The sequence below is a fragment of the Mixophyes fleayi genome, chromosome 5 (genome assembly GCF_038048845.1).
Source record: "Mixophyes fleayi isolate aMixFle1 chromosome 5, aMixFle1.hap1, whole genome shotgun sequence".
NCBI lineage: Eukaryota > Metazoa > Chordata > Amphibia > Anura > Limnodynastidae > Mixophyes > Mixophyes fleayi.
Genome location: NC_134406.1, coordinates 2,123,495 through 2,147,144, shown reverse-complemented (window position 1 = coordinate 2,147,144; position 23,650 = coordinate 2,123,495). Strand labels below are relative to the sequence as shown.

Sequence of the window (23,650 nt, the reverse complement as noted above, 5' to 3'; positions counted from 1 at the left end):
ATTCTACAAACAGAAATCCTGAAAACAGGACCTTTGGCTGTACTAGAGCTTCTCCGCCCTAGCCAATCTCCTTTCACCTCATTTTTATGATCCTGCCAAAGATCCTGAGTCATGTCTTTGTATTACTTTTGGTCTAACTGAAAGCAATAACATTTTTATGTTTGAGTAAATTGGGTCCCATCCAAAGCACAAAGGACCTTTACACATAGCAGAGAGAGTTTCACCCTTGTTGAACAGAGGGACATATTTGATCTGTGGGCTCTCAGGTTATAAACAGGAGGATCATTACCTGGGTGACCAGGGGAAGCTTGAGGTGAACGGATATCACAAGAATTGTATATCTATCTGCCCAAAGCCACCGGACATACAGGTCAGTGTTATATTCGTTTCTAAAGAGAATTATCAGCTAGTTACAGATCCCAGTAATGACTGGTAGAAAGTCTTACACAGGTGAAGACAGACAGCTTCCGCTTCACCATCCAGTGCTGCATTACTGCATATGGGAGGTTGGTTTCTTCCCTCTTTCCCTCTCATATATTATATACTGTATCTATAAAACACAGGACATGAATGTAGGGTGCATTTACATGATAAAGACATACTAATCCCAATAACACACATTTGTAATATCAGTTTACATAATATAATATATGAAATAAACATGACATTTAGTGGGCATTATAATCAAATTGTTCACTGGGGCTTTTAATTACTATGGTTTTCAGCTGGTCCTGCAGCCATCATCTATAACTCATCTATAAGAAGAAAGGAATATTGCAATGGGGCACTCTAGGGGCTAATTAAGATAAAATATAGATTTATTGGTATTCGTTATAAACATAGCACAAATACATAATTAAAACCTAAATCTTTATTGGCAATCAATATTATTAGCGAAATAATTAAAACCAAGAGTAGGATTATAAACCTGTTAAATTGAGAGTGCAGTTAAAATTAGCAGTGAACTGCTAAACTACGCTGTTGCTTGTACAAATATTATGGGTAATAGAATTTCCTCTTGTGTGACTCCCCAAATACCAATAGTATTTCTGTCCACTCAAATTGACCACTGAGAGAAGAATATATTGTATATTTCTAAACAGTCAGTGTGGCACAATAAGGAATACCTTTGGTCAGATGATTGAGGGGGACTTTAGTAAATTGCTCCCTAAACTGGAATAATATATATTATTCGTTAAAGGGTACAGTAGGTCAGATTGGTTAGGGAGTACTTTAATAAGTCACTCCCTAAGCTCAGATGGCTATAACAAAGCCCCAGTGTTTGTGTGTTAAATCTGTTGTAATTATAATTCCTTTAAATTATAGCTTGAATGTTTAAGTATGTGCTAACCACTGAGCCACTGTGCTGAATATTATCCATAATAACAGATATTAATGGAAGTAACACTTGAAAATAATATTACAGTCTATTCCCACATATGATTTGTATCAATATTTTCTGGCTTGAACGTCATATATAATTATATGAGAGATCTGTATGTCACAAGGCTAATCTCCTTGCTACTGTAGCTGGACACTGTAATCCTGAGTACAATTCATAGAACACACATTCTCCAAATAGGGAGCACAAGCTTCCAGACTGATATTAATGTCTAACATGGACACATGTCTCATTCAGCTGGACATCGATCTAGGTAAATGAACAGAAAAATATTCGGGGAGTAAGCAGAGTGCGTAGAGACTCGCCGATGCCAATAGGCTTAATCTAAGGTTGCCATAGATTAAGCCTATTAGCGACACAGGCGTTGGCGAGTTTCATAAGTACTACATGTGAGGGTGCACCTTCCCTTTCATATAGCGTACACTAAAGATTATATAACAAAATATATGGAATTGACAATAATATGATATATCATTGAGACATTGGGTTTACCCAGAGTGATACTCAACTGTTTAGTATCCTCTATAACCTGTATGTAGATGAAACAAAGGTTTTTACCTATATTATAGGAATGAGTATGTACCTATCTGACCGAGGTCACCTTGTTGCAATCATTTAGAATTTGCAATTTGTTCACTAACCTCATGTTTATCTCCAATATTATATTGAATATTGTTATTACAGGGTCTAAAATACAAATGCGTGTTATTGTGATTAGCAGTGAAGCACCTTTCATAAATGTAACAAACGTGGGTTTCTGAACTAAATTCCCCCCTTTATTTCTATATATTTATTATCATTTATTTATATAGCGCCAGCTTGTTCCGTAGCGCTTTACAATTGTAAATGAACACCATAATAAAATGCCGGATATTAAAGACACATAACGAGGTAAGAGGGCGCTGATCTCAAACTTACAATCTACAAATGTAAATATCTGTCTGAAGGTAGATGGGGCAGAGCAATGTTCTGCAGATCTCTGGAGAGGTCAGTAATGTAATAATCTGCAGAATATATCACTATGTATCTGTCAGGGGGTAGATGGAACAGAGCAATGTTCTGCAGATCTCTAGAGAGGTCAGTAATGTAATAATCTGCAGAATATATCGCTATGTATCTGTTAGGGGGTAGATGGGGCAGAGCAATGTTCTGCAGATCTCTAGAGAGGTCAGTAATGTAATAATCTGCAGAATATATCGCTATGTATCTGTCAGGGGGTAGATGGGGCAGAGCAATGTTCTGCAGATCTCTAGAGAGGTCAGTAATGTAATAATCTGCAGAATATATCGCTATGTATCTGTCAGGGGGTAGATGGGGCAGAGCAATGTTCTGCAGATCTCTAGAGAGGTCAGTAATGGAATAATCTGCAGAATATATCACTATGTATCTGTCAGGGGGTAGATGGAACAGAGCAATGTTCTGCAGATCTCTAGAGAGGTCAGTAATGTAATAATCTGCAGAATATATCGCTATGTATCTGTCAGGGGGTAGATGGAACAGAGCAATGTTCTGCAGATCTCTAGAGAGGTCAGTAATGTAATAATCTGCAGAATATATCACTATGTATCTCTCAGGGGGTAGATGGAATATAAGAACTCCCTACATTTCATATAGCAGATTAATTTGAACCTTGGTCTTTCAGTTGTATTTTCATCAAATAATTTTCTCACTGTGAAACCAGTGAGATTAGAGAACTTTTAAATCCTGAAACCAGATAATGTTTCCCTCTCTATACCCAGTAACGCTCAGGTCCCATTAATCCCTTCCCATCCCCCCATCTCACAAGTATCTTCCGGAAAACATGATGACTACGGTCTCTGAATTTCTCATTATATCCGTGTATTCCGAATCTGCTGGGATCTCTGTCATATTGTGGTCATGGCAAATAAAAAGGTCAACACAACGTGACCCTGTCTAGCTCCATCACTGTCCAAGATAATATAAGAAACATTAAAGAACCGCCATTAATCCTACTTGTCATGTGCAAGATCATTTTTGAGACCTATAAATCTGCAGATATGTGTTTGTGAATTAATTCCTAGAAATAGCGACATGTCTCAGAGGAGCTGTTTTAATCAATGTGTTTTGTTTATGTTAAACTACCCAGAGGGGGCTGGTCAGGCGCGGGCTGCCAAAGTTCAGCCAGGGGGGCGCACAGGCGACCGCATCACATGACACGCGATGCGGCCACGTCATCACACAGACCTTTTTGTTCAGACATCACAGGAAGGGGGGCTGTGGGCCCTGCAGCTTGGTATTAAAACTGCACCGTGACTATAAGAAATTGATCACTTTTGGGAGTCAATCTGATATTAAAGAGTGTCCCATTTTTCCTGCTTCTCCCAGCACCAGAAACTTGAGTGAGTTATCAATTCTGTGTTTTATCCTTTTTATTTTATAAGAAACAATTGCATTATATTTCTATGTCATTTTACGAACTGTTTTATCTTAAGCATTGTGAATGTATTTTCCATATTAAATTACCCTTAATAAGTTCAAGTCTCTGTGTTCTTACGAATTCACGCTACAGTTTGGTTAAGACGCTACATAATTGAAACGGGGAGAACATTGTGGTTTATGTTACCTCTGATTAAAGTAAATTGTGCTAGATTAATTCTAGGGAGAACTGAAGGCTTCCTAAATAAGAGTGTCAGCTCTTCATAAAAAAACCTTGGTGGTGGCATAGTTGGCACGACAAAGCTAGTGTGTGGCATAGATAGGGAAGGATTTAATCATTTTAGAGAGACCAGGTGGTTGTTTTTTGGTTAACCCTGTGTCACACACGCGTCAAGTAGACTCAGGTGAGTGTTGTTCGTGACACTACTCTACAAACTCCTCAGCTAGATCCAGCACTACACAGGAATCCACTACAACAGGAGGTGAGTGCCAGCATGTCCCCCCACCCCCACGTGCCACATGGTAAACTATCCATAGGGTAACCGGTGCAGAGCTGGTGCCTCTATGGAGAGGTCTCAAAATTAACATGCCCCCTCCATGAGGATAATAGACCACAGAGTGCTGGGACTCTGGGCTGTGGGTGTTGAGATAATAAACCAGTGTTGGATTCCTAAACTTTCTCACCCAGTGGTCTCCGCATACTGAACAGGAATTCTTCAAACCTATGTAGGTCTGACTGGTCCCATTATAGCTGTAGGAACATGTTGATCGGTATTAACAACAAACCTTTGTGTCATCCTACTGTCATATACAGAATAACACATTTCCCTTCTCCTGAAACCTCCAGGACCATGAGCATCTTACCAGTGCTGTCCCTGGCCGTCTCCTTCCTCCTCACACTCCTCTTCCTCCTCTCGTTCTGGAGAAAGCTGAAAAAATACAAACTTCTACCTCCAGGTCCAGCTCCAATTCCTCTACTGGGGACCCCCAAATATATTGGAGCCCACGCTGCCAGCAAGTACTTTCCAGAGGTAGGTAACAAGAATCTAACTGGTGCATCTAATGGGGTATGTTCTAGTACTGTGCATGGAAAGGACAATGTCAGGGAACTGCATGAGGGCCATTTACCAACAGTACAATTTACTGACGCACAACACAATGATTTGCAAGAATGGGGCTATTATTCTGTTTATTGCAATAACTTTATTTAAGTAGAAATATTGAAAATATAAAAACATGTATAAATAAAGGGCAATCAAACAGACTATCATATAATATTGGAATAAGGAGACGACGAGTAGAAATAGTTTTCAAGGAGCCTGGTAAGACAACAAGTTCTAAATTCAACATTGAATCCATGTATGAGAATAAATGCTATGGTTATCTAACCATTTTATGGAAGAAAGGGTTAGGACAGGTAGGGAAGAAAGGAAAGGGTTAGGGTTAGGGTTAGGGGGGAAGTCATTCGTAACAGGATCTCAGTGTTCAATAACAACTAGAGAGAGGACAAACGGAGAGGGCAGGAAATAATGATAACTCCCTTAAAAAAACTCCACATAAGGGGACTATCTGGATAAATGAGAATATTTTTCAGTGTCTTGGAATTCCAGCCAACAGAACCATATGGCACAATAGTGTCAGACGCCGTCCACTCAGTGCCAGGGACGGATGCTTTCCTCCGCTGTCTATTCACTGCGTCCCGTCGCCTAGCAATGAGACGCATCTTCCCTTTCTGCCGGGCGCTCTGCATGCCCAGTAGGCTCGCATCCCAGTTGCTAGGCAACGGGACGCTTTCACCCTGTGTTCAGCAGTCTGCTGTTCTGCCACCAATTCAAAATTCAGATTGTTCCTTGCATTACTTAAAGGAGACTCTGGCACCATTAGGGTCCCAGAGTATCAAGGTCCACTATTGCTCCATTGCTCTCTGCTTGACCTTCCGTCTCCTGACCTGGCTATTCCTGACCTTCCTTCTGGATTCTCTTTTGGCATGTATAGATCTCCTGGCTTGACATTTGACTTCCTGACTATGCTGTTGCCTGATCCTTTGGTACCTATTTGCTCGCACGGCCTTACCCTAGATTGCACAACCACGTTTGTTCACTCGCTACTTCGCTGGTGGCTAACTAAGAGGGACGCGACCTGCACGTCTTCTGCACCAAACTCCCTTGTGGGGGTCCCTGGCGTAGACCAGAGATGTTTAGACTCCGCGCCTCCTCGCTTAGCAGCTCAGTCTAGTAGGCCTCAGTCTCTGCAAACCCGTGTCAAATATTCATTGACCCTGTAAGGAGAGCAGAGGATCAGATTATATATATATTTCCTCTCCTGACCCTGACTCAGCAATAAATACATTTCCTTTACACACAATGCATGAATATGAAAACCTATATATTTATACTCCCATCGGAGGGAGTTAGCCCTTTCTGGAGCTGTACGCCAGTTATTAACCAGCACCACAGTGCTCATACATTAAATATTTGCATTCAAATGAATAAATATACCCTTTAAAACATCTTTCATCTTTTAGTGGTGAGGTCTAACGCATTAGATCCTCCCCCGGCCACACCCACCGTGTAATCTGGCTATTACCCCCAAATGTGTAATAGCCAAATTACATCTCCAACAAGTGTCAGAGGTCCCAGGGAACATTTTAGCAAGGACATTAGGACATCGATACCATCTGGAAAGGACCTTACGTTGTGTCTCAAGCACCGATATGCTAAGTGAGCTACCTTGGAAGAGACGACTCTTCTATTGCCACCCACTGCTTGTCCGCTCTTGCCTTTGTCCAAACTCTAGCATCTTGCCAAGCATGATGGCGTCATAATAGGTCTTGAAGTGAGGTAGCTGGATACCACCCAAGTACTTACGTCAGAATAAAAAGTCATGCTTAAAGCGATGTTTCCTTCCTCCCCACACAAAGGGCCTTATTCATTAAGGAATTCAGGCGAGAAATTGAGTAAGTTTTCTTACTTAAGTTTTCTGGACAAAACCATGTTACAATGCAAGGGGTGTAAATTAGTTTATTATTTTGCACACAAGTTGAATACTGACTGTTTTATTCATGCAGCACACAAATATCAACGTTTAAATTTCAGTGTACAAATAAGCTATCAAGTGTTTGTGTGCTACATGAAAAAACAGCCAGTATTTAACTTGTGTGCAAAATAATAAACTAATTTACACCCCTTGCATTGTAACATGGTTTGTTCAGAAAACTTAGGCAAAAAATTTACTTTTCTTCCTTAAGTTCCTAAATGAATCCGGCCCAAAGTCTCTAATCAGTCTGTTCAAATTTGAGAACCACTTGATAGGAATGTAAATTGGTAGAATTTGCAAAAAATACAGAACTCGCGAGTGAATATTCAGTTTGATAATATTGGCTCTACCTATCTAAAAGAAATTCTTATGGTGCTATTATTCTGCGCACCTACACTTTACTTTTGGGAACTACCCCTGGAAATTGTTGGTGGGCTACTTTTTTCTATAGATGTGGGTGTACGTGAAAATACACATGTTGAAAAATGTTCCTACAAAGTTCTGTCTTCTTTAGAACCTCCCCCTACATTAATTATATTTTTTATTTTTTTTCAATATGTTTAAGAATCATTTATGTCCTATATTAACCATTAATGAGGAAGGGGGGACATTAGAACGTGTCTTTATTACATGTCACTTATGTGTGTTTGAATGTTTCCATTGAATGGGTATATGAGTGCATAGAAATACATTGGGACGTCCTTTTTTTTTTTTTTATTATTTAAAACAGGCAAGTGTAAGTACAGGAGAACCCAAATTACCAGCATCTCATTTCTTTAAAATCTGACCTCACAAACCAGGAAACATCCCTGTGAATGTGCATGAATGAATCTCCACCTCTTGCACCTTTTTTAAATGTCTCATCTGGCATTTCAAGAACTGGACTGTAAAGACAAATTTTGCACTTCTCTCTGCTTATAATCTACAAAATATTGTGTCACTAGTATCTCCACATGGATACCTAAGGCTCAAAAGAGCAAAGTGGAGGCCCCTCATGTTAATGTGCCAGTCCGGTGCACGTACACAGGATGTACGTGTCGCACCACACCTGCTGAAAAGAAGCCCCTGCTCTGATATAATAAAAGCAGAAAGGAGGGGGAGGAGCATAGGAAGTGAGCGCTCCATTACCAATGCACAAATTTTGCTATGGGGCCCTGTAAATGCACTCTTCCATCCCAACCTCAGCCTGGGTGTCCTCTTCGATTCCACACTTTCCTTCATTATTTCCTATCCAGTCCCTCTCCCAACTCTGTTGCTTCAACCTTCAAACATTGTCAGGATTAGACCGTTCCTCACCTGTGATGTTACCAGATCTTTTATCAGCTCTCTCGTTGCAACTCTCTTCTCATGGCCTCCCTCTGCCACCTCTCTGTACTTCAATCCATCCTCCGCACTGCTGCAAGACCATCCCAATACCCTACAGAATCAGAATTAAACACCTTACATTCACCTACAAGGTCCTCAGCAACTACCTCCCCACCCCTAAATCTCTGACTTTATCTCACTCCAACTCCCTTCGCTCTGTCAATGACCAGTGTCATAACACCCCACTGATGACCAAATAACACTCCCTCCTCCAAGACTTCACTCATGCTGCTCCACACCTGTGGAACACAAACCCAAGTCCACTCTCCATCAGCCTCCAATGCTTTAAATACTCCTTAAAATCCCACCAGACTCCTACCTAACTCCACCCTTAGAAGCCCAACCAGGGAAGTAACCAGAGCTGTGCGAGAGGGGCGGACACCCAGGGTGCAAACATGAAGAGGGCGCAAGGAATTCATATTTTACATCAATTTCTTTAACATTGAGGGTTTTGGGGTCACACTTCCTTCTTGCCCCAGGCATCAACATTTCTTGCTACGGCTCTGAGACCATTCTCACTCCATGTCACCCCCTCTTTTCTCAGCAATACCCCTCACCATTAGATTGTAAGCTCTCATTAGCAGTGCTCTCCTTCCTCATTCTCCTTCTCTGCTCCCTTCCATTCCATCTTTCTTCATTCTTGTATTCATCTTCTTGCATGTTCTCCATAACGTGTTCTAAACCCTGACTATAACACCTTACACAATGTTATGTATCATGTGTTCCCTGGACTTTACCTGTTGGTCCTTTATGTCTTTGTAATAATGTATGCTGCTGTAGGTTTTTGTGGCACCTTATAAATAAACAATAGTAGGAATAATAATAAAGGTAATACATAGTATATTACATCCATGCTAGTATAAAGTATATCCCCATGCCAATATATAATATACTACATATGTAACAGGGTGGATAGTTGGCATCCCAGAAGTAGTGTAAGGAAGGATTCTACAGGCATGGTGGTATGGTAGAGAGGCAAAGGTCCCCCCAGTAGTCTTGAAATAAAACAAAGAACTCAGGTCTAAAACTGCATAAACTTGTGGTTTATTCTCCTTGCTTGTGGCATTAGGTTTTACCACAGCGGCAGATAAGTAGCGGTAGTGTAGACAAGTAATACCACGATACCATCAATATGCAATGTTATTCAACATGTCACAAAATAAATAACATTTTAGGCATCTTGGTTACAAGAATATCAGCAATATGCAAACATAAATCATCACAACACACATAGGTCACGGAATAAATATCTCACATTGAAGTTAAGCACTGTGCTTCAGTGAAATGGGTTTCACTGGATACATACTTTTGACAGACAAATGGTTGCTAGCAAGTTAAGTAGACCATTACAGACAAATCAATCACGGTAGACTCTCAGTGCAATAATACACCACTTATCATACAAAATCAGTAGAAATGCAACAAGGAAAAAACAGTTTATTTGGGTTAGATGCTTTAGCAGAAATGACTGCAGATCAGGGTTACTTTACAACAGATGAAGCCAACGGAGGTTATGGTTGTAATCCATAGGTTAAAGCACAGTTTCGGCTGGACACATGAAGCTTATTTACTTATACAAGATGCAATCAGTAATCGATCTGTCCCAGCAACTGTAGAGTTAAACAACTTGCATTTATCTCCTCATCAACTATTTTAGGCAGTTCCACAACAGAATCAAACTTCTGATTCAATATAGACAAACTCTTGTGACAATGATTCCTCTCTATGTCCCTTGCACACTGAATCAGCTTGCAGGTTACATTAAATACAACAGATTTGGCTGAAATAAACTCTTCCTTCAGACAGCGATATAACCTCTCAATAGCAATATCACAGTCCTGGTAAGAGGATTTAATAACAGTTTTATGTATTTCACTTTAATAACTTGAACATAGCAAAGTAAGATAAACCATAAACTTATTTATCTTTTGAGTCCAGCTGACATCTTATAGCCAGTGGCAAGCTGGGTCTCTTTCCTATTTCTCCAAAGATGTTGGGCTGACTTAAGTCTAGAACTTTAGCTGCAAAAATCCCTCAGGACAACAGTCCAGCACAGGCACTCAATGGCTCCTTTATCCCAGGCAGCAATCACAATGCACAATCCACAGCCAGCAGCAAAACAACCCACTGGCTTCCGCACCAGTCCACATTTGATTCCTCCCCTCTTCCACAAGAATCTCCTGGAGCCAAACTACCCATTTTTTTGTGGACTTTTTGTGCCTTGTTGCAGTATCTGTCTCTGCATGTTTCTAGTGCCGTCAGGAGCTCTAATGAGCAGCCTGGAGCTATAGTTTGTAGTTTGTCCATCACAAAATGGCCAACACAATTTGCATTGAACTTGCCAGAGGCACTCTGGGAACTGTAGTTTTCTGAATGAGTGCATACAGTAATATACCTGTGATTTGCAGGATATTACACATCCATGTCAGTATATAGTATATCCCCATGCCAATATATAGTACATACTTGCCAATACTCCCTGAATGTCTGGGAGACTCCTGAATTCCAGGTAGGTCTCCCGGACTCAAGGGAGAGCAACCAATCCTTCGCATCCTGCCCGCTTTGTCAGTATTCCCAATATAAAGACCACTGAGAGAGCATAAATGGAAGAAAGTGTTTTTTGTTTTTTTTTATTTAACATAGGTTACACAGGTTTTAGGATGCAATAGATGGTAGAGCAGTAAGTGCAAGTACAGCAGGGTATGGCAGTAATGACAAAGATAACTCAGGAAGCCACAGATACAGAGAATGGACAATAATATAGTTCAAAGAGGCAGTGCTGAGAGGCCAGATGACAAGTTTGATTCTGAGGCTGGAGAAGCAGATATAATCACTGTTTTTAGGATATCTGGATAACTCAAGAGGCATGAGGCACCGTATGAGTCACGGATGTCAGGACTCAGGTTACTCAGGAGACACGAGGTGCCGGAGGAGTCACGGTCAGGGAAAGTGTAGTGGTCTGCAGAGCGGAGTATTCAGAAATCCAGGTAGGCAGACAGCTAGGAGACTGGATCAGACATGAGGTGTAAGAACTGCAGACACAGGAGTTGGATAGCTGCTACCCACTGTAGATGTTGGATTGCTTGGGGAGAAATGAACTGCAGACACAGTGACATAGAAGAGTCGAACAAGCCAGGGTTTAAAGCCGGACGGTCCACCACGAGACCAGGGAGTAGCGGATGCAAAGTCACAACAATGCCGAGTCAGGAGTCACAGGAAGCTGTGCCAAAACAGAGGGACAAGCGGAGGTCAATACCAGGAGTTCAATCAAGGATAACACACAGGAAAACCAGCACAGGGCATGGCAACAGATGAACTGGCAAAGACTGCTGCGACAGACAGTCTTTTAAAGGCTAGAGACGAGTGTTTTGCATCCCAGAGTTTCGAGCTTAGCTCTAGCAGATAGCAGAACAATCCAAGTACCACAGTGGCCCCTTTGGTGGATTAGTGGTACTGCAGGCTGGATACATATAATGGCAGAGTCAAACATAGTTCTTGGCAGTCATTACCTGAAGGGGGCAAATCATGACAAATCGTTCCTAGTGAAGCAGGTAGGATGGGTGCCTCGAATTGCGCTATTTTGGCCCTGCTCCACGTGACAATATGTTGATTTTTTTTTGGTTGGACCAAAATGACCCGATTGACCAAGCCCCGCCAAATCCGCCATCTCCTGGAGGGTCCCAACTACTAAAAGTAGGCAAGAATGATATAGTATACTACATCCATGTCAGTGTATAGTATATCGCCATGCCAATATACAATATACTACATCCTTGTCACTGTCCAGTATGGCCTTTCATTGACACTATATCCATCCCGTGTCATGCAAGCACCGGAGGACCCTCCTCAGAGGGGGTTTTAAGCAAAAATGGTGACCCTGACACGCTGTATATTCTCCTATTGTGCATTCACTTGATGTATGTACAGATATGACCTCGATATGTGAGCTTTTCCATAATGCTGTCCTTTCCCCAATGATGAATTCCCTGTAATGTCCATTACTATCTCACCAATAAATATTGTCCAATGTGGCTATTGTGGTTCCAACGCACAAAGAGATTTAATAGCAAAATATAGCAGAATTACAGCAAACTATGATGAAGTATAAGAAGGTATAACTGAATCCATTACGCATAGTGCACTGGATCCAGTAATCAGCCATCAATCCTGAAGTCTGTGTTAGCAAAGAGACTGAATGATACTGTCCATTGGCTTTTTATACTGTTTGAGCTAACAAAAAAACAGTGATGATGTCCCAGTGTACACAAAGATAAACTACTTTGTTCATTGGCTCAGAGTAGAATACAGTTCAGTACAATACAGATCATAGGTCAGTTCAAAAGATTCCTCACCAAAGGTGGGGTAGCTCACTCCAAAAGCTGTGCATGTCTTGCCTAAGAACTGTCTCAAGCTGGTTTGAACTAACCCTTTCTACAAAGTATTTTTGAGTATGAATCTTATACTAACCATAACTGTCCTATGTGAGATCGCTTCTCTAATGGTACCGGATTCCTGCTGGTAAAAGGTGGATTAATATAAGACCAAACACCATATATTTCTCAGGACCTGAACCATATAAATGTATCTTTGTATTGATAACCTTTAAGTCTTAATAATAAAATGATGTGAGTTAGAACTTTATTAAAAGTGAACTATTTACAAATGTAAGTGTATTTGTTGTGTTTTCCTATGTGATTGCATATTTAACATTCATATGCTGGTGTATGAATTGCAATCGCACAGGATTCTATAATGACCGATAATTATTAATTTAAAATGGATTCATCCAATTATTCAACTTGGACATCCCCTTCGTAAGGCTGTGCTCCCAGCTGTCCCCATCATTATTATAGTAAGCCGGTCCTGAGCATCATGTTATATAAGGCCCTATGTGTGCTGAGTTATATTACTGGATGAACTCACCTACTGTCTCTAATACACCCAGGTGTTTTTATTTTTTATTTTTCTGCCACCTGTGTGGGTAGATTTATTGGGGTATATGTTGGTATAACGCCATTGGTGTAACTATCACTTGTGCTTGTTCTGCAGCTCTCTAAGAAGTACGGTCCCATATTCACTATCTGGAAACTAACGGATCCTGTTGTGGTTCTCTGCGGCTATGACGTAGTGAAAGACGCTCTGTTAAATCATGGCGAGGAGTTTAGTGGTCGTCCGGTCTTACCGGTGTTAAACAAATTGACTGAAGGATACAGTAAGACACCTCTATGAATTTACTGAATTCTCAGCTGCTCATGTAAAAGTGTTAATTCGACAGCATTGGTGTCATTCCCCTAAACGAGGGAGAATTGCAGAGTTTCAGAAAGAGGCCGGAACTGGCTTCAAAAATCCCAAAAATGTTTCTATACCCCAAGTTAGTAGAGAGGAAAGATGCACATATAACAGGTATTGTGTTAGGTAGTCTTCTCTGATTTTGGTGGTAATATTGGCTCCTTATATGATAGAAAAACTTCACCTTCATAAATGTTACCAGGTAAATTTAAAGAGGAAAACAAGCTATGTCTTTAAATGCAAAAACAGTTTCTAACAATTCTGGCGCTGTGTTGCAACACAAAACAGAACTTTCAAAAGGAAAATTAACAGATATATTGTGTACAAGTGAACCCGTGCATGATACTCATGCATTCTAGTCAAATCAAGCTACTTAAGGTGTTAAAAAGGTTCTTGTCATGCATTTGGGGCTAGCCCAGGCCTCCTCAGGAGAAGAGCGTTACTTCCCGACGCAAGCGCCCTTTTTTAACGTGGTTTTGGCCACATGTCACCACCTCATCATTCTTCTCCATCACCTCATCCTTCATCTTCATCGCCACATCTATCCAGATGTCTATCCAGACACAGGGATCTCTCTCAGCGGTCCTGAGTATCACACTCCTCTCGCTCTGTCACCCCCGGCAACCACCAACCACTCCCAACTGTCACCCCCGGCAACCACCAACCACTCCCAACTGTCACCCCCGGCAACCACCAACCACTCCCAACTGTCACTTCTCCTTCAAGAAATATATATATATATTTTTTAAATCTTTATAAACACTTTTAACAATTAACAAATTAAATTAACAAATTAAAAACATCTTAGTATACCAAATTTCAGCCCTTTCTGAATTTTTTTTTACACACACACTAAGAATTTAGTAGGTCAGTGTATAACTTCGCCCAGCAGGTGGCGCTGCAGCTTGGTTTTTTTTTTTCACACACAGACACACGCCACTAGGCTTTTATATAGTAGATACTTATTCTTCTCATGGAGATTGTGATTTCAAAGATCATGTGAATCTTCTTTAAAGGCTGTCAAAACCACTTATACCATATAAGAAAAAACACAAAAAAAAAATGGTATGCTAATAGACATCAATATTATAGGTAGATATTATTAAATCTATATATTAGACCAATAAAGGTGTCCTTATAATATGCCTGTACTGAGCTCGTGCTTGAAAACTGGCAAAACTAATCCAATCAATGCAGATAACAATAAACATTGGTCACTGTTCTGAGGTTAATGACTTCACATAGTAAATAATTTATGTTACCTGGTTTATCACTCTTTACATATTCAAAATTTGGAATGACGCTCATTCAAATGCATGTGTCTTACCTCTTCCCAGTAACTAAATAACCCTACTAGCAACTCAATATAAATAGTTGCTTAGTCCAGCCAAGTACTACAAACCAATAGGTCATTGTTCTACAGAAACAGATAGAATGCAACATTCAGAACATCCTGTAACCATAACAAATCAAAGTACAAAATGCTTTACTGCCTGATGGGAAAATCTTCTAACAAGATCGTGGAGCTTAAATATGTATATCTGTGAATTCCATATGAAGATACTTGGATGTAGTTGAAATGTCTACAATCAGAATGTTGACACAGTTAAAATGTTGACATTGTGACTGTCAACAGGTTGGAATGTTGACAATCATGATGGTGACAGAAAGTATTAAATTTAAAGCAGCAATGCCAGCAGTACATAACAAAAAATAAATAAAAGTCAGTAAATTTAAAAAAAAACAGCGTGCGCCCCCCTTCTCAAATAGCTTAACCCTAGTGCTGCCAGGCTAAGCTGATACTAGAAAAAATGGCGGGCCACCAATTGTAGCTGTGGGGTGAGACTGGACTTAGAATCCTAATTAGGGACATTTTATAGGAAAAAAAATATAGGTGACCCAGTCTAAGGTAGTCCACAATGGGGCCAGCCTTGGGATCAAATGCCCCCCTTCCTCCCAGCCTGCCCCTGGGTTCTCCCAATTTTACTAGCATTGGAACTAGGCTTTGCCAACCAGGACTGTGACACTATAGCCGGGGAACCTGAAGCGTAGGACCCCCTTGTCGTAAAGCCAAACTGTCACCAGGCTGTTTAGCATGAACATAATATGTCTTCCAGTTTTCAAAAAATAAACCAGAAAAATTATCCACAGAATCCTGGCTTTGTAAAATAAAAAAACATTTACACCAACGCTGACTATCTCTTTTACAGGAAGAGCTCCTGGCGCATAATGACACAATTACATAGTTGATGAGGTTGAAAAAAGACACCAGTCCATCAAGTTCAACCTATTTTGGATCCCCTGCGATCCTGCACTTATATTTGAAATTAATCCAGAGTAGGCAACCGCCAATCTGTTTCAATTTTGAAAATCCCCCCAGACTCAATATTGCAATCCAATTTTTTACCCTATATCCACTACTATCCTTTATTTTAAATTAACGGTCGTATCCCTGGATACACCTTTCCGCTAAAAATTTGTCTAACCCTTTCTTAAACATATCTATTGAATCTGCCATCACAACCTTCCCTGGCAATGAATTCCATATCTTGACTGCCCTTACTGTAAAGAACCCCTTCCTTTGCTGGTTGTGAAATTTCCTCTCCTCTAACCTTAGGGGATGACCACGTGTCCTGTGTATGGTCCTTGGGGTAAAAAGTTCCCATGAAAGCTCTCTGTATTGACCCCTAATGTATTTGTACATAGTAATCATATCTCCCCTTAGACGCCTCTTTTCTAAAGTAAACATGCCTAAACTGGCTAACCTTTCCTCATAACTTAATGACTCCATACCCTTTATCAATTTTGTCGCCCTTCTCTGAACCCTTTCTAGTTCCAAATTATCTTTTTTATAGTGGTGCCTAGAACTGTACTGCATATTCAAGATGAGGTCTTACCAACGATTTATACAGTGGCAAAATTACACTGTCTTCCCTTGCATCTATGCCCCTTTTTATGCATGCCAATACTTTGTTTGCCCTTGCAGCTGCTGCTTGACATTGAGCACTATTGCTAAGTCTACTGTCTACGAGCACTACCAAATTAATTCCATTTAATTTATAGATTGCGTTCTTGTTTTTGATCCCTGAATGCATAACCTTACATTTATCTGTGTTAAACCTCATATTCCATTTAGCCGCCCAAACCTCCAGTTTATTTAAGTCCCTCTGTAGAGAAGCTACATCTTGCTCTGATTTTATTACCTTACAGAGTTTAGTGTCATCTGCAAAAATAGAAACTTTACTCTCTAAACCATCACCAAGGTCATTAATAAATATATTAAAAAGGAGTGGTCCCAGCACGGAACCTTGAGGTACTCCACTTAAGACCTTTGACCAATTAGAAAATGTTCCATTTATCACAACTCTCTGTTCCCTATTCTCTAACCAGTTTTCGATCCAAGTACAAATTTTGATTTCTAGACCCAGTTCCCTTATTTTGTAAACCAACCTCTTGTGTGGCACTGTATCAAAGGCCTTTGCAAAATCTAAGTAGACCACATCTACTGTCCTGCCCTGGTCTAAGTTCCCACTAACTTCCTCGTAGAAACTAATTAGATTAGTTTGACATGACCTATCCCTCACAAATCCATGTTGATTCCCGCTAATAATTTTATTGCGTACCAAGTAATCCTGAATACTGTCCCTTAAAATACCTTCCAGTAGTTTCCCCACTATTTATGTCAGGCTTACAGGTCTATAATTCTCTGGTTGTGATCTCGTCCCCTTTTTAAACAACGGCACCACATCTGCTATTCGCCAATCCCTTGGTACTGAGCCTGATGAGATTGAATCTCTGAAATTAAGAGTAGCGGTCTAGCTATTTCCGAGTTTAACTCCATAAGGACCCTTGGGTGTATACCATCTGGACCTGGAGCTTTATTTATCTTAATATTCTTCAGTCGCCTTTGGACTTCTTCCTCTGACAACCAAGTATTAATTAATGGCATGGTTTCATTTCCATTTTTATGTATTACTCCTGTCATTTGTTCCTCTCTGGTAAATACTGAAGAAAAGAACGTGTTTAATATCTCTGCTTTTTCCTTAGTATCATTTATCAATTCACCCATCTCACTTCTTAGGGGTCCTATATTATCTTTTTTAATCCTTTTGCCATTTATATACTTAAAAAACTTTTTGGGGTTTGTCTTACTTTCTTTTGCAACGTGCCTTTCATTTTCTAATTTAGCCAATCTAATTTCCTTTTTGCATGTTTTATTACATTCCTTGTACCTATGGAAGGACCTATGGAATTACTGCTAGGGCTATTTATAATATGTGCTCAGCACTGAGATTTTCAACTATGTCGACATTCTGAATGGTGGCCTTTTCATTGTCGCCATACAGTACCCAACCATGTACCTAGGTACTGCAAAGTCTCGCTGGCAAAGTGAAATGGCAATTATGAAGGGCTCGCACTTCTCCTGATTTCCTCAAATATACAACTATCTATCACTGCCATGGAAATGCACTGGACACTGCAACAAATATTCTTTCAATCTCTCATCTCCACTCCGGCTTCTAACCCCAAATGCCTCTTTAATATGTCTAATCTCTTATTGACTTTCCCACCCTAACCCTTCTGTCAAGGACAAGATTGCTAAGACCCAACATGAAATTGTATCTTCCACGACAAATAAACTGCCCATTTCCTTCCCCTCACCCTCTGACACCTTCTCTTCATGTGTTTACAATAAATGTAGATGAGATATCTACTCTCTTAACTTCCTACCCTACTACTTGTCCTCTTGATTTAATAACTTTGAACCCTGTCTCCTGTGCCCTAGTCAAACAGTTTAAAACCTCTCTTTCTCTACTGGTATCTTTCGATCAATATTTAAGCATGCAGAGAATTACTGCCCCATCTCTCAGCTCCCATGCCCCCCAAGCTTCTAGAGAGAATTGCCTACACTTGCCTCAAACTGTTTCTTTCCTCATACAAATTACTGGACCCTCTACAGTCAGGCTTTCATTCCCAGAACTCCACAAAGACTGTACTGACTAAGACCTCCTCCTGCAGACTGTCTGTTCTCTCTGCTCAGACCACCAATCCAGTGCCCTTATGTTTAGGGTCACCCTATCTGGACTTATCACACAGCTCAGTCTTTCTCAGGATGCTCCTCCCTGCTCTGGGGTTTCTCAGTCTTGTTAGGATCCGCCCCCTTCTCACAGTAGCCTCGTGGGAGACGTAGTTTCTCTTCCTGGACTGGTAAATCACAATATCCATCTCTTTTCTTACTGATGTAATTGTGATTAGTAGCCCTTGGGTGCTCAAGTCCAACTGCAGCATCCCCAGGGGTTACAATAGTAATCCAGTCACAGCTCTCAAATGTAAAGTGCTGCAGAGTATGTTGGCGCTATATAAATATACATTTTAATAAAAATAATCACCTGTATATTTTTCATTTAGTAAACTGGCATAGTCCAATAAACATTTTTAACTGATACATCCAAATTTGCCACATAAATCCAAAATTGAAGTTTGAGCAGTTTGCTCGCCTTTACTTACACAGAACATTACCCTGCGCCAACTATGCTTTGCCCGTTTCCCGTTACCTGTGCTGTCCATGTGACCTCTTTCTCTCTAGGTTTTCCTAACACCAATGGAGAGAGATGGCGCCAGCTCCGCAGATTCACAATATCGTCACTCAGGAATTTTGGGATGGGGAAGAAGGTCATGGAAAAACGGGTGTTGGACGAGTCCCGGAATCTCATCCGGGCCGTGTCAGAGATAGGAGGTGAGGGGTCTTCCTTGCTGAGTAACTACACAAATGGAGCAACGTCGACTCATTAAACCAAAATTGTGTAACTTCTGCAGACTTTAATGTGTGTTATTGAGTTGAACATGATACATATTGCTGGTTTATTATTTAATGCACAATAATATTGCTCTGAATACTATTAAATGTATCTTGTAAATATGTTGTTTATGCTTACATATAAATAGAAAAAATGCCTTAAACAACGTTTACACACAGTAACATTTTCTCAGTTGTAATATCAGTCAAAATTTTACTAGTTTGATGTAGTAAAGTTATTATGACAGAAAAACAATTAAAGACAATGTTAATGTATAATAATATTTTCATAGGAAAACCCTTCAATCCTATTATGCTCCTGGGCGGCGCTGTAGGAAATATCACCAGCTACGCGCTGTTCGGGGAGCACTTTGATTATCAGGACCCAAAGTTACAGGAACTTATTTTAACTACAAGAACGTTTATAATGAACGCTCATTCACCCTTACACGAGGTGAGTATTGGTATTATGTTCAGGTAATGTGAGACTCATTTCTCAGTGCTTTATTGTAATCTGTAATATAACTGATTTATCAGAGTGTGAAAAGCTCTATGGGAAGTAGCACAGTGATACATTATTGGTGATAAATAGCGGCAAAAAGTCATTTTAAAAAAAATTGCACTTATTGCTGCAATAGCAACAATTTTAGCAAATAGTGATATTTACATCACATCTCTAAGACCTTCAGCAAACTTATACAAAGGATGCAGGACTGTTGTGTATGACACCTCTCAGACAGGCTGGGCATGGACTCGGGGCAGTGGGTTCAACCCGAGACAGCCATTGGATGAATTAGAGTGTTTGCCCTTATTTGTAGATCATAGTAGATATAGGCAGCTCACAGGAACAGAGCGGGATTTTCAGTAGTAGTAACATTACACAGTTAAAATTAGGGATGAGCGGGCTCGGATATCTGAAATCCGAGCCCACCCGAACCTTGCCGATCCGAGCCGGAACCGAGACAGATCCGGGTATTCCCGCCAATTGCAAAACTGAAAGCGAGGCTCCGAGTCATAATCCCGTTGTCGGATCTCGCGATACTCGGATTCTATAAATTCCCTGCTGGCCGCCGCCATCTTCACTCAGGCATTGATCAGGGTAGAGGGAGGTTGTGTTAGGTGGTCCTCTGCCCTGCTATATCCTGTGCTGTGCTGTGCTCAGTCCAGTGGTGCTGTGTCCTGTGCTCTGTCCTTCTGAGTTCAGTGGTGCTGCTGGGTCCTGTGCTGTGTCCTGTTCAGTCCAGTGGTGCTGTGTCCTGTGCTCTGTGCTTCTAAGGGCATTGTTATTTCCCCATTATTCCCAAGTTATAAAAAATTTAAAAAAAAGTTATAAAAAAAAAAAATAATTATAAAAAAAAGAAATTAAAAAAAAATATCCAAAAACAATCCTGCAGTAGAAGTCCATTGGTACTGCAATTTTACAAAGTTCACTGATTCTGCAGTATAAGTCCACCAGTGGTACTGCAATATTACAAAGTTTACTGATTCTGCAGTATAAGTCCACCAGTGGTACTGCTATATTACAAAGTTCATTGATTCAGCAGTATAAGTCCAGTGGTACTGCTATATTACAAAGTTTACTGATTCTGCAGTATAAGTCCACCAGTGGTACTGCTATATTACAAAGTTCACTGATTCAGCAGTATAAGTCCAGTGCTACTCTCCTGTGCCGCATATAATTTTTAAAGGCTTTGCCGAGTGTGTGTGGCTTAGGGGTACGCTCTCTTGTGCTACATATAATGGAAAACAAAAATTTGGAGGATAAAGCTGCGAGGAAAAAGCTCAGTTTTCCTAAAAGACCCGCTGGCGGGGATGCTGATAACATCTGGTCCGGACTGAAGGACCTGCCAATCATTGCAGACATGTCTACTGTTGCTGCATTGGATGCTGTCACAATAGAAAAAATGGTGGAGGATTATTTTTCTGACACCATCCAAATAGACATGTCAGACAGTCCATATTGTTACTGGCAGGAAAAAAAGGCAGTTTGGAAGCCCCTGTACAAACTGGCTCTATTTCACCTGAGTTGTCCCTCCTCCAGTGTGTATTCGGAAAGAGTTTTTAGTGCAGCGGGGAACCTGGTCAGTGAGCGACGAAGGAGGTTGCTTCCTCACAACGTTGAAAAAATGTTTATAAAAATGAATAATCAATTCCTCAATGAAGTACAGCACTGCCCTCCAGATAGTACAGAGGGACCTGTGGTTGTGGAGTCCAGCGGGGACGAATTGATAATGTGTGAGGAGGAGGAAGTACACACTGTAGGGGGAGAGGAATCAGAGGTTGAGGATGAGGATGACATCTTTCCTCAGTAGAGCCTGTTTAGTTTGTACAGGGAGAGATGAATTGTTTTTTTGGTGTGGGGGCCCAAACAAACCAATCATTTCAGCCACAGTTGTTTGGTAGGCCCTGTCGCTGAAATGATTGGTTTGTTAAAGTGTGCATGTCCTATTTCAACAACATAAGGGTGGGTGGGAGGGCCCAAGGACAATTCCATCTTGCAACTCTTTTTTTGGCATTATGTGACCAATCAACAGTCGTTTGCCATGTTCAAAAAGTAAAACAAAATTTCAACAAATTCAAAAAATTAAACCAAAAGTAAAATGCCCTGTCATAATTTAAAACAAGAGGTATTGACGTGCTAGAACTACTGCAGTGTTTATATGTTATAAACACTACACTTGGAAGTTGGAGGAGGTATTGTGGCCCCAGTACCAAATTTAGTACCGGGGCCACTCCATTATGCAGTCCAGGTAGAGGTGTATCAGATATTAAACAACGTTGACTGTTGCTGCAAAATTTTTAAATAATATTGTGGGGAACACTACACTATGCAGTCCATAAACTTTTTGGGTAGAATTCAGACCCGTGGAGGGTTTTTTAATTATATTGTAGGGACCACTCCTCTACGCAGTCCAGGTACAATTTTTGGTGGGATTCAGACCATTTGAGGGTTTTTAAATTATATTGTGGTGACCACTCCTCTACGCAGTCCAGGTACAATTTTTGGTGGGATTCAGACCATTTGAGGGTTTTTAAATTATATTGTGGTGACCACTCCTCTACGCAGTCCAGGTACAATTTTTGGTGTAATTAAGACCAGTTGATGGTTTTCTTATTATATTGTGGTGACCACTCCACTACGCAGTCCAGAAAGATACCTCGTTGCAACGTTTTGGACTTATAACAATATTGTTAGGTGTTCAGAATACACTGTAAATTAGTGGAAATGATTGTTATTGAATGTTATTGAGGTTAATAATAGCGTAGGAGTGAAAATAAGCCCAAAAACTTGATTTTTGAACTTTTTATGCTTTTTTCAAAAAAAAATCTGAATCCAAAGCCTTAAATCCGAACCAAAACCTTTCGGCAGGTGTTTTGCGAGACAAATCCGAACCCAAAACCTCAAGCAAATCCGAATCCAAAACACAAAACACGAGACACCAAAAGTCGCCGGTGCACATCCCTAGTTAAAATACTGAGCTGTCACACACACACCAACAGTGAGCGGTAGTGTAGATGTTATACGCGGTACCTGTGGCTTTAAAACCTTCATAGAATGTTTTACACACACATACTGACAGGGGGTAATACTGCACCAATACTGCACCATTTCCCAGCCAAAATCAGCTCGAGAGCTGGTTGCCAAATCCCTGGGGAGCAGAATTCTGGCTGCCACTGCTGAAGCCCTGAAACTCCAAAAGCGCTTGCCTCACAGGACTTTAAAATGAACCCAGGGGGTGCTATTAGAAGCACATCTGGTACCATTACTCTGCAAAGTGCTGCCGGAGTCCCTCCACTGGATACCCCACCTCCCGGTTCGTACTGTAACACATCTCTTTGTATAAATCCTTCTTATAATTTGGTGCCACCAGCACTAGAGCACTCGCCATGGCTTCTTTCAATGACTAAAATGCCAGCTCACAAGTGGGTATCCAGTCTTTCAACTTAGAGCGTCGCTTTTTGGTCAGGTCTAGGGTGCTAAAATTAGGAACAAACTATTGGTAGTATGTTGCAATCCCTAAGAATTGCCCAAAAACAGCACCTCTGACATCTGGCACTTGGCTGCCTTGAATGTCGGCCCTGTATATAGTAGATGGTCATCTCTTTATCTTACACAGAATGACCTTAAATTTGTACACTGACCATTCTTAAGACTCTGGAGTCCGTGGTATCTGACAACACCCCTTACTCAAGTAAAGGGTAGAAATATTAGAGCCTAAACTCATACGGGGTAACCTGGGACTTCTGGGACGCAGACAGGAGACAGGGAAAGATACAACAGAATCTTTATTAGAGAGTTGTCTAATACAAGTTCTCTAAATCAGCAAAAGGATAACCATAAAAACATAAACCAGGTCCCAATA

At 40.7% G+C, this 23,650-nt stretch overlaps 1 protein-coding gene across 1 annotated transcript in view; it reads left to right on the top strand.

Moving 5' to 3' along the window:
- Window positions 1-281: 281 nt before the first annotated feature.
- Window positions 282-23,650, top strand: part of LOC142158009 (cytochrome P450 2C20-like) — a 36,872-nt gene continuing 13,503 nt past the window's right edge. Inside the window, exons 1-5 of the mRNA XM_075211572.1 lie at window positions 282-370; window positions 4,647-4,830; window positions 13,250-13,412; window positions 19,077-19,226; window positions 19,580-19,740. Coding sequence (XP_075067673.1) covers window positions 4,651-4,830; window positions 13,250-13,412; window positions 19,077-19,226; window positions 19,580-19,740 — 654 coding nt within the window. The 5' untranslated portion in view covers window positions 282-370; window positions 4,647-4,650. The remainder of the gene's footprint in view (window positions 371-4,646; window positions 4,831-13,249; window positions 13,413-19,076; window positions 19,227-19,579; window positions 19,741-23,650) is intronic.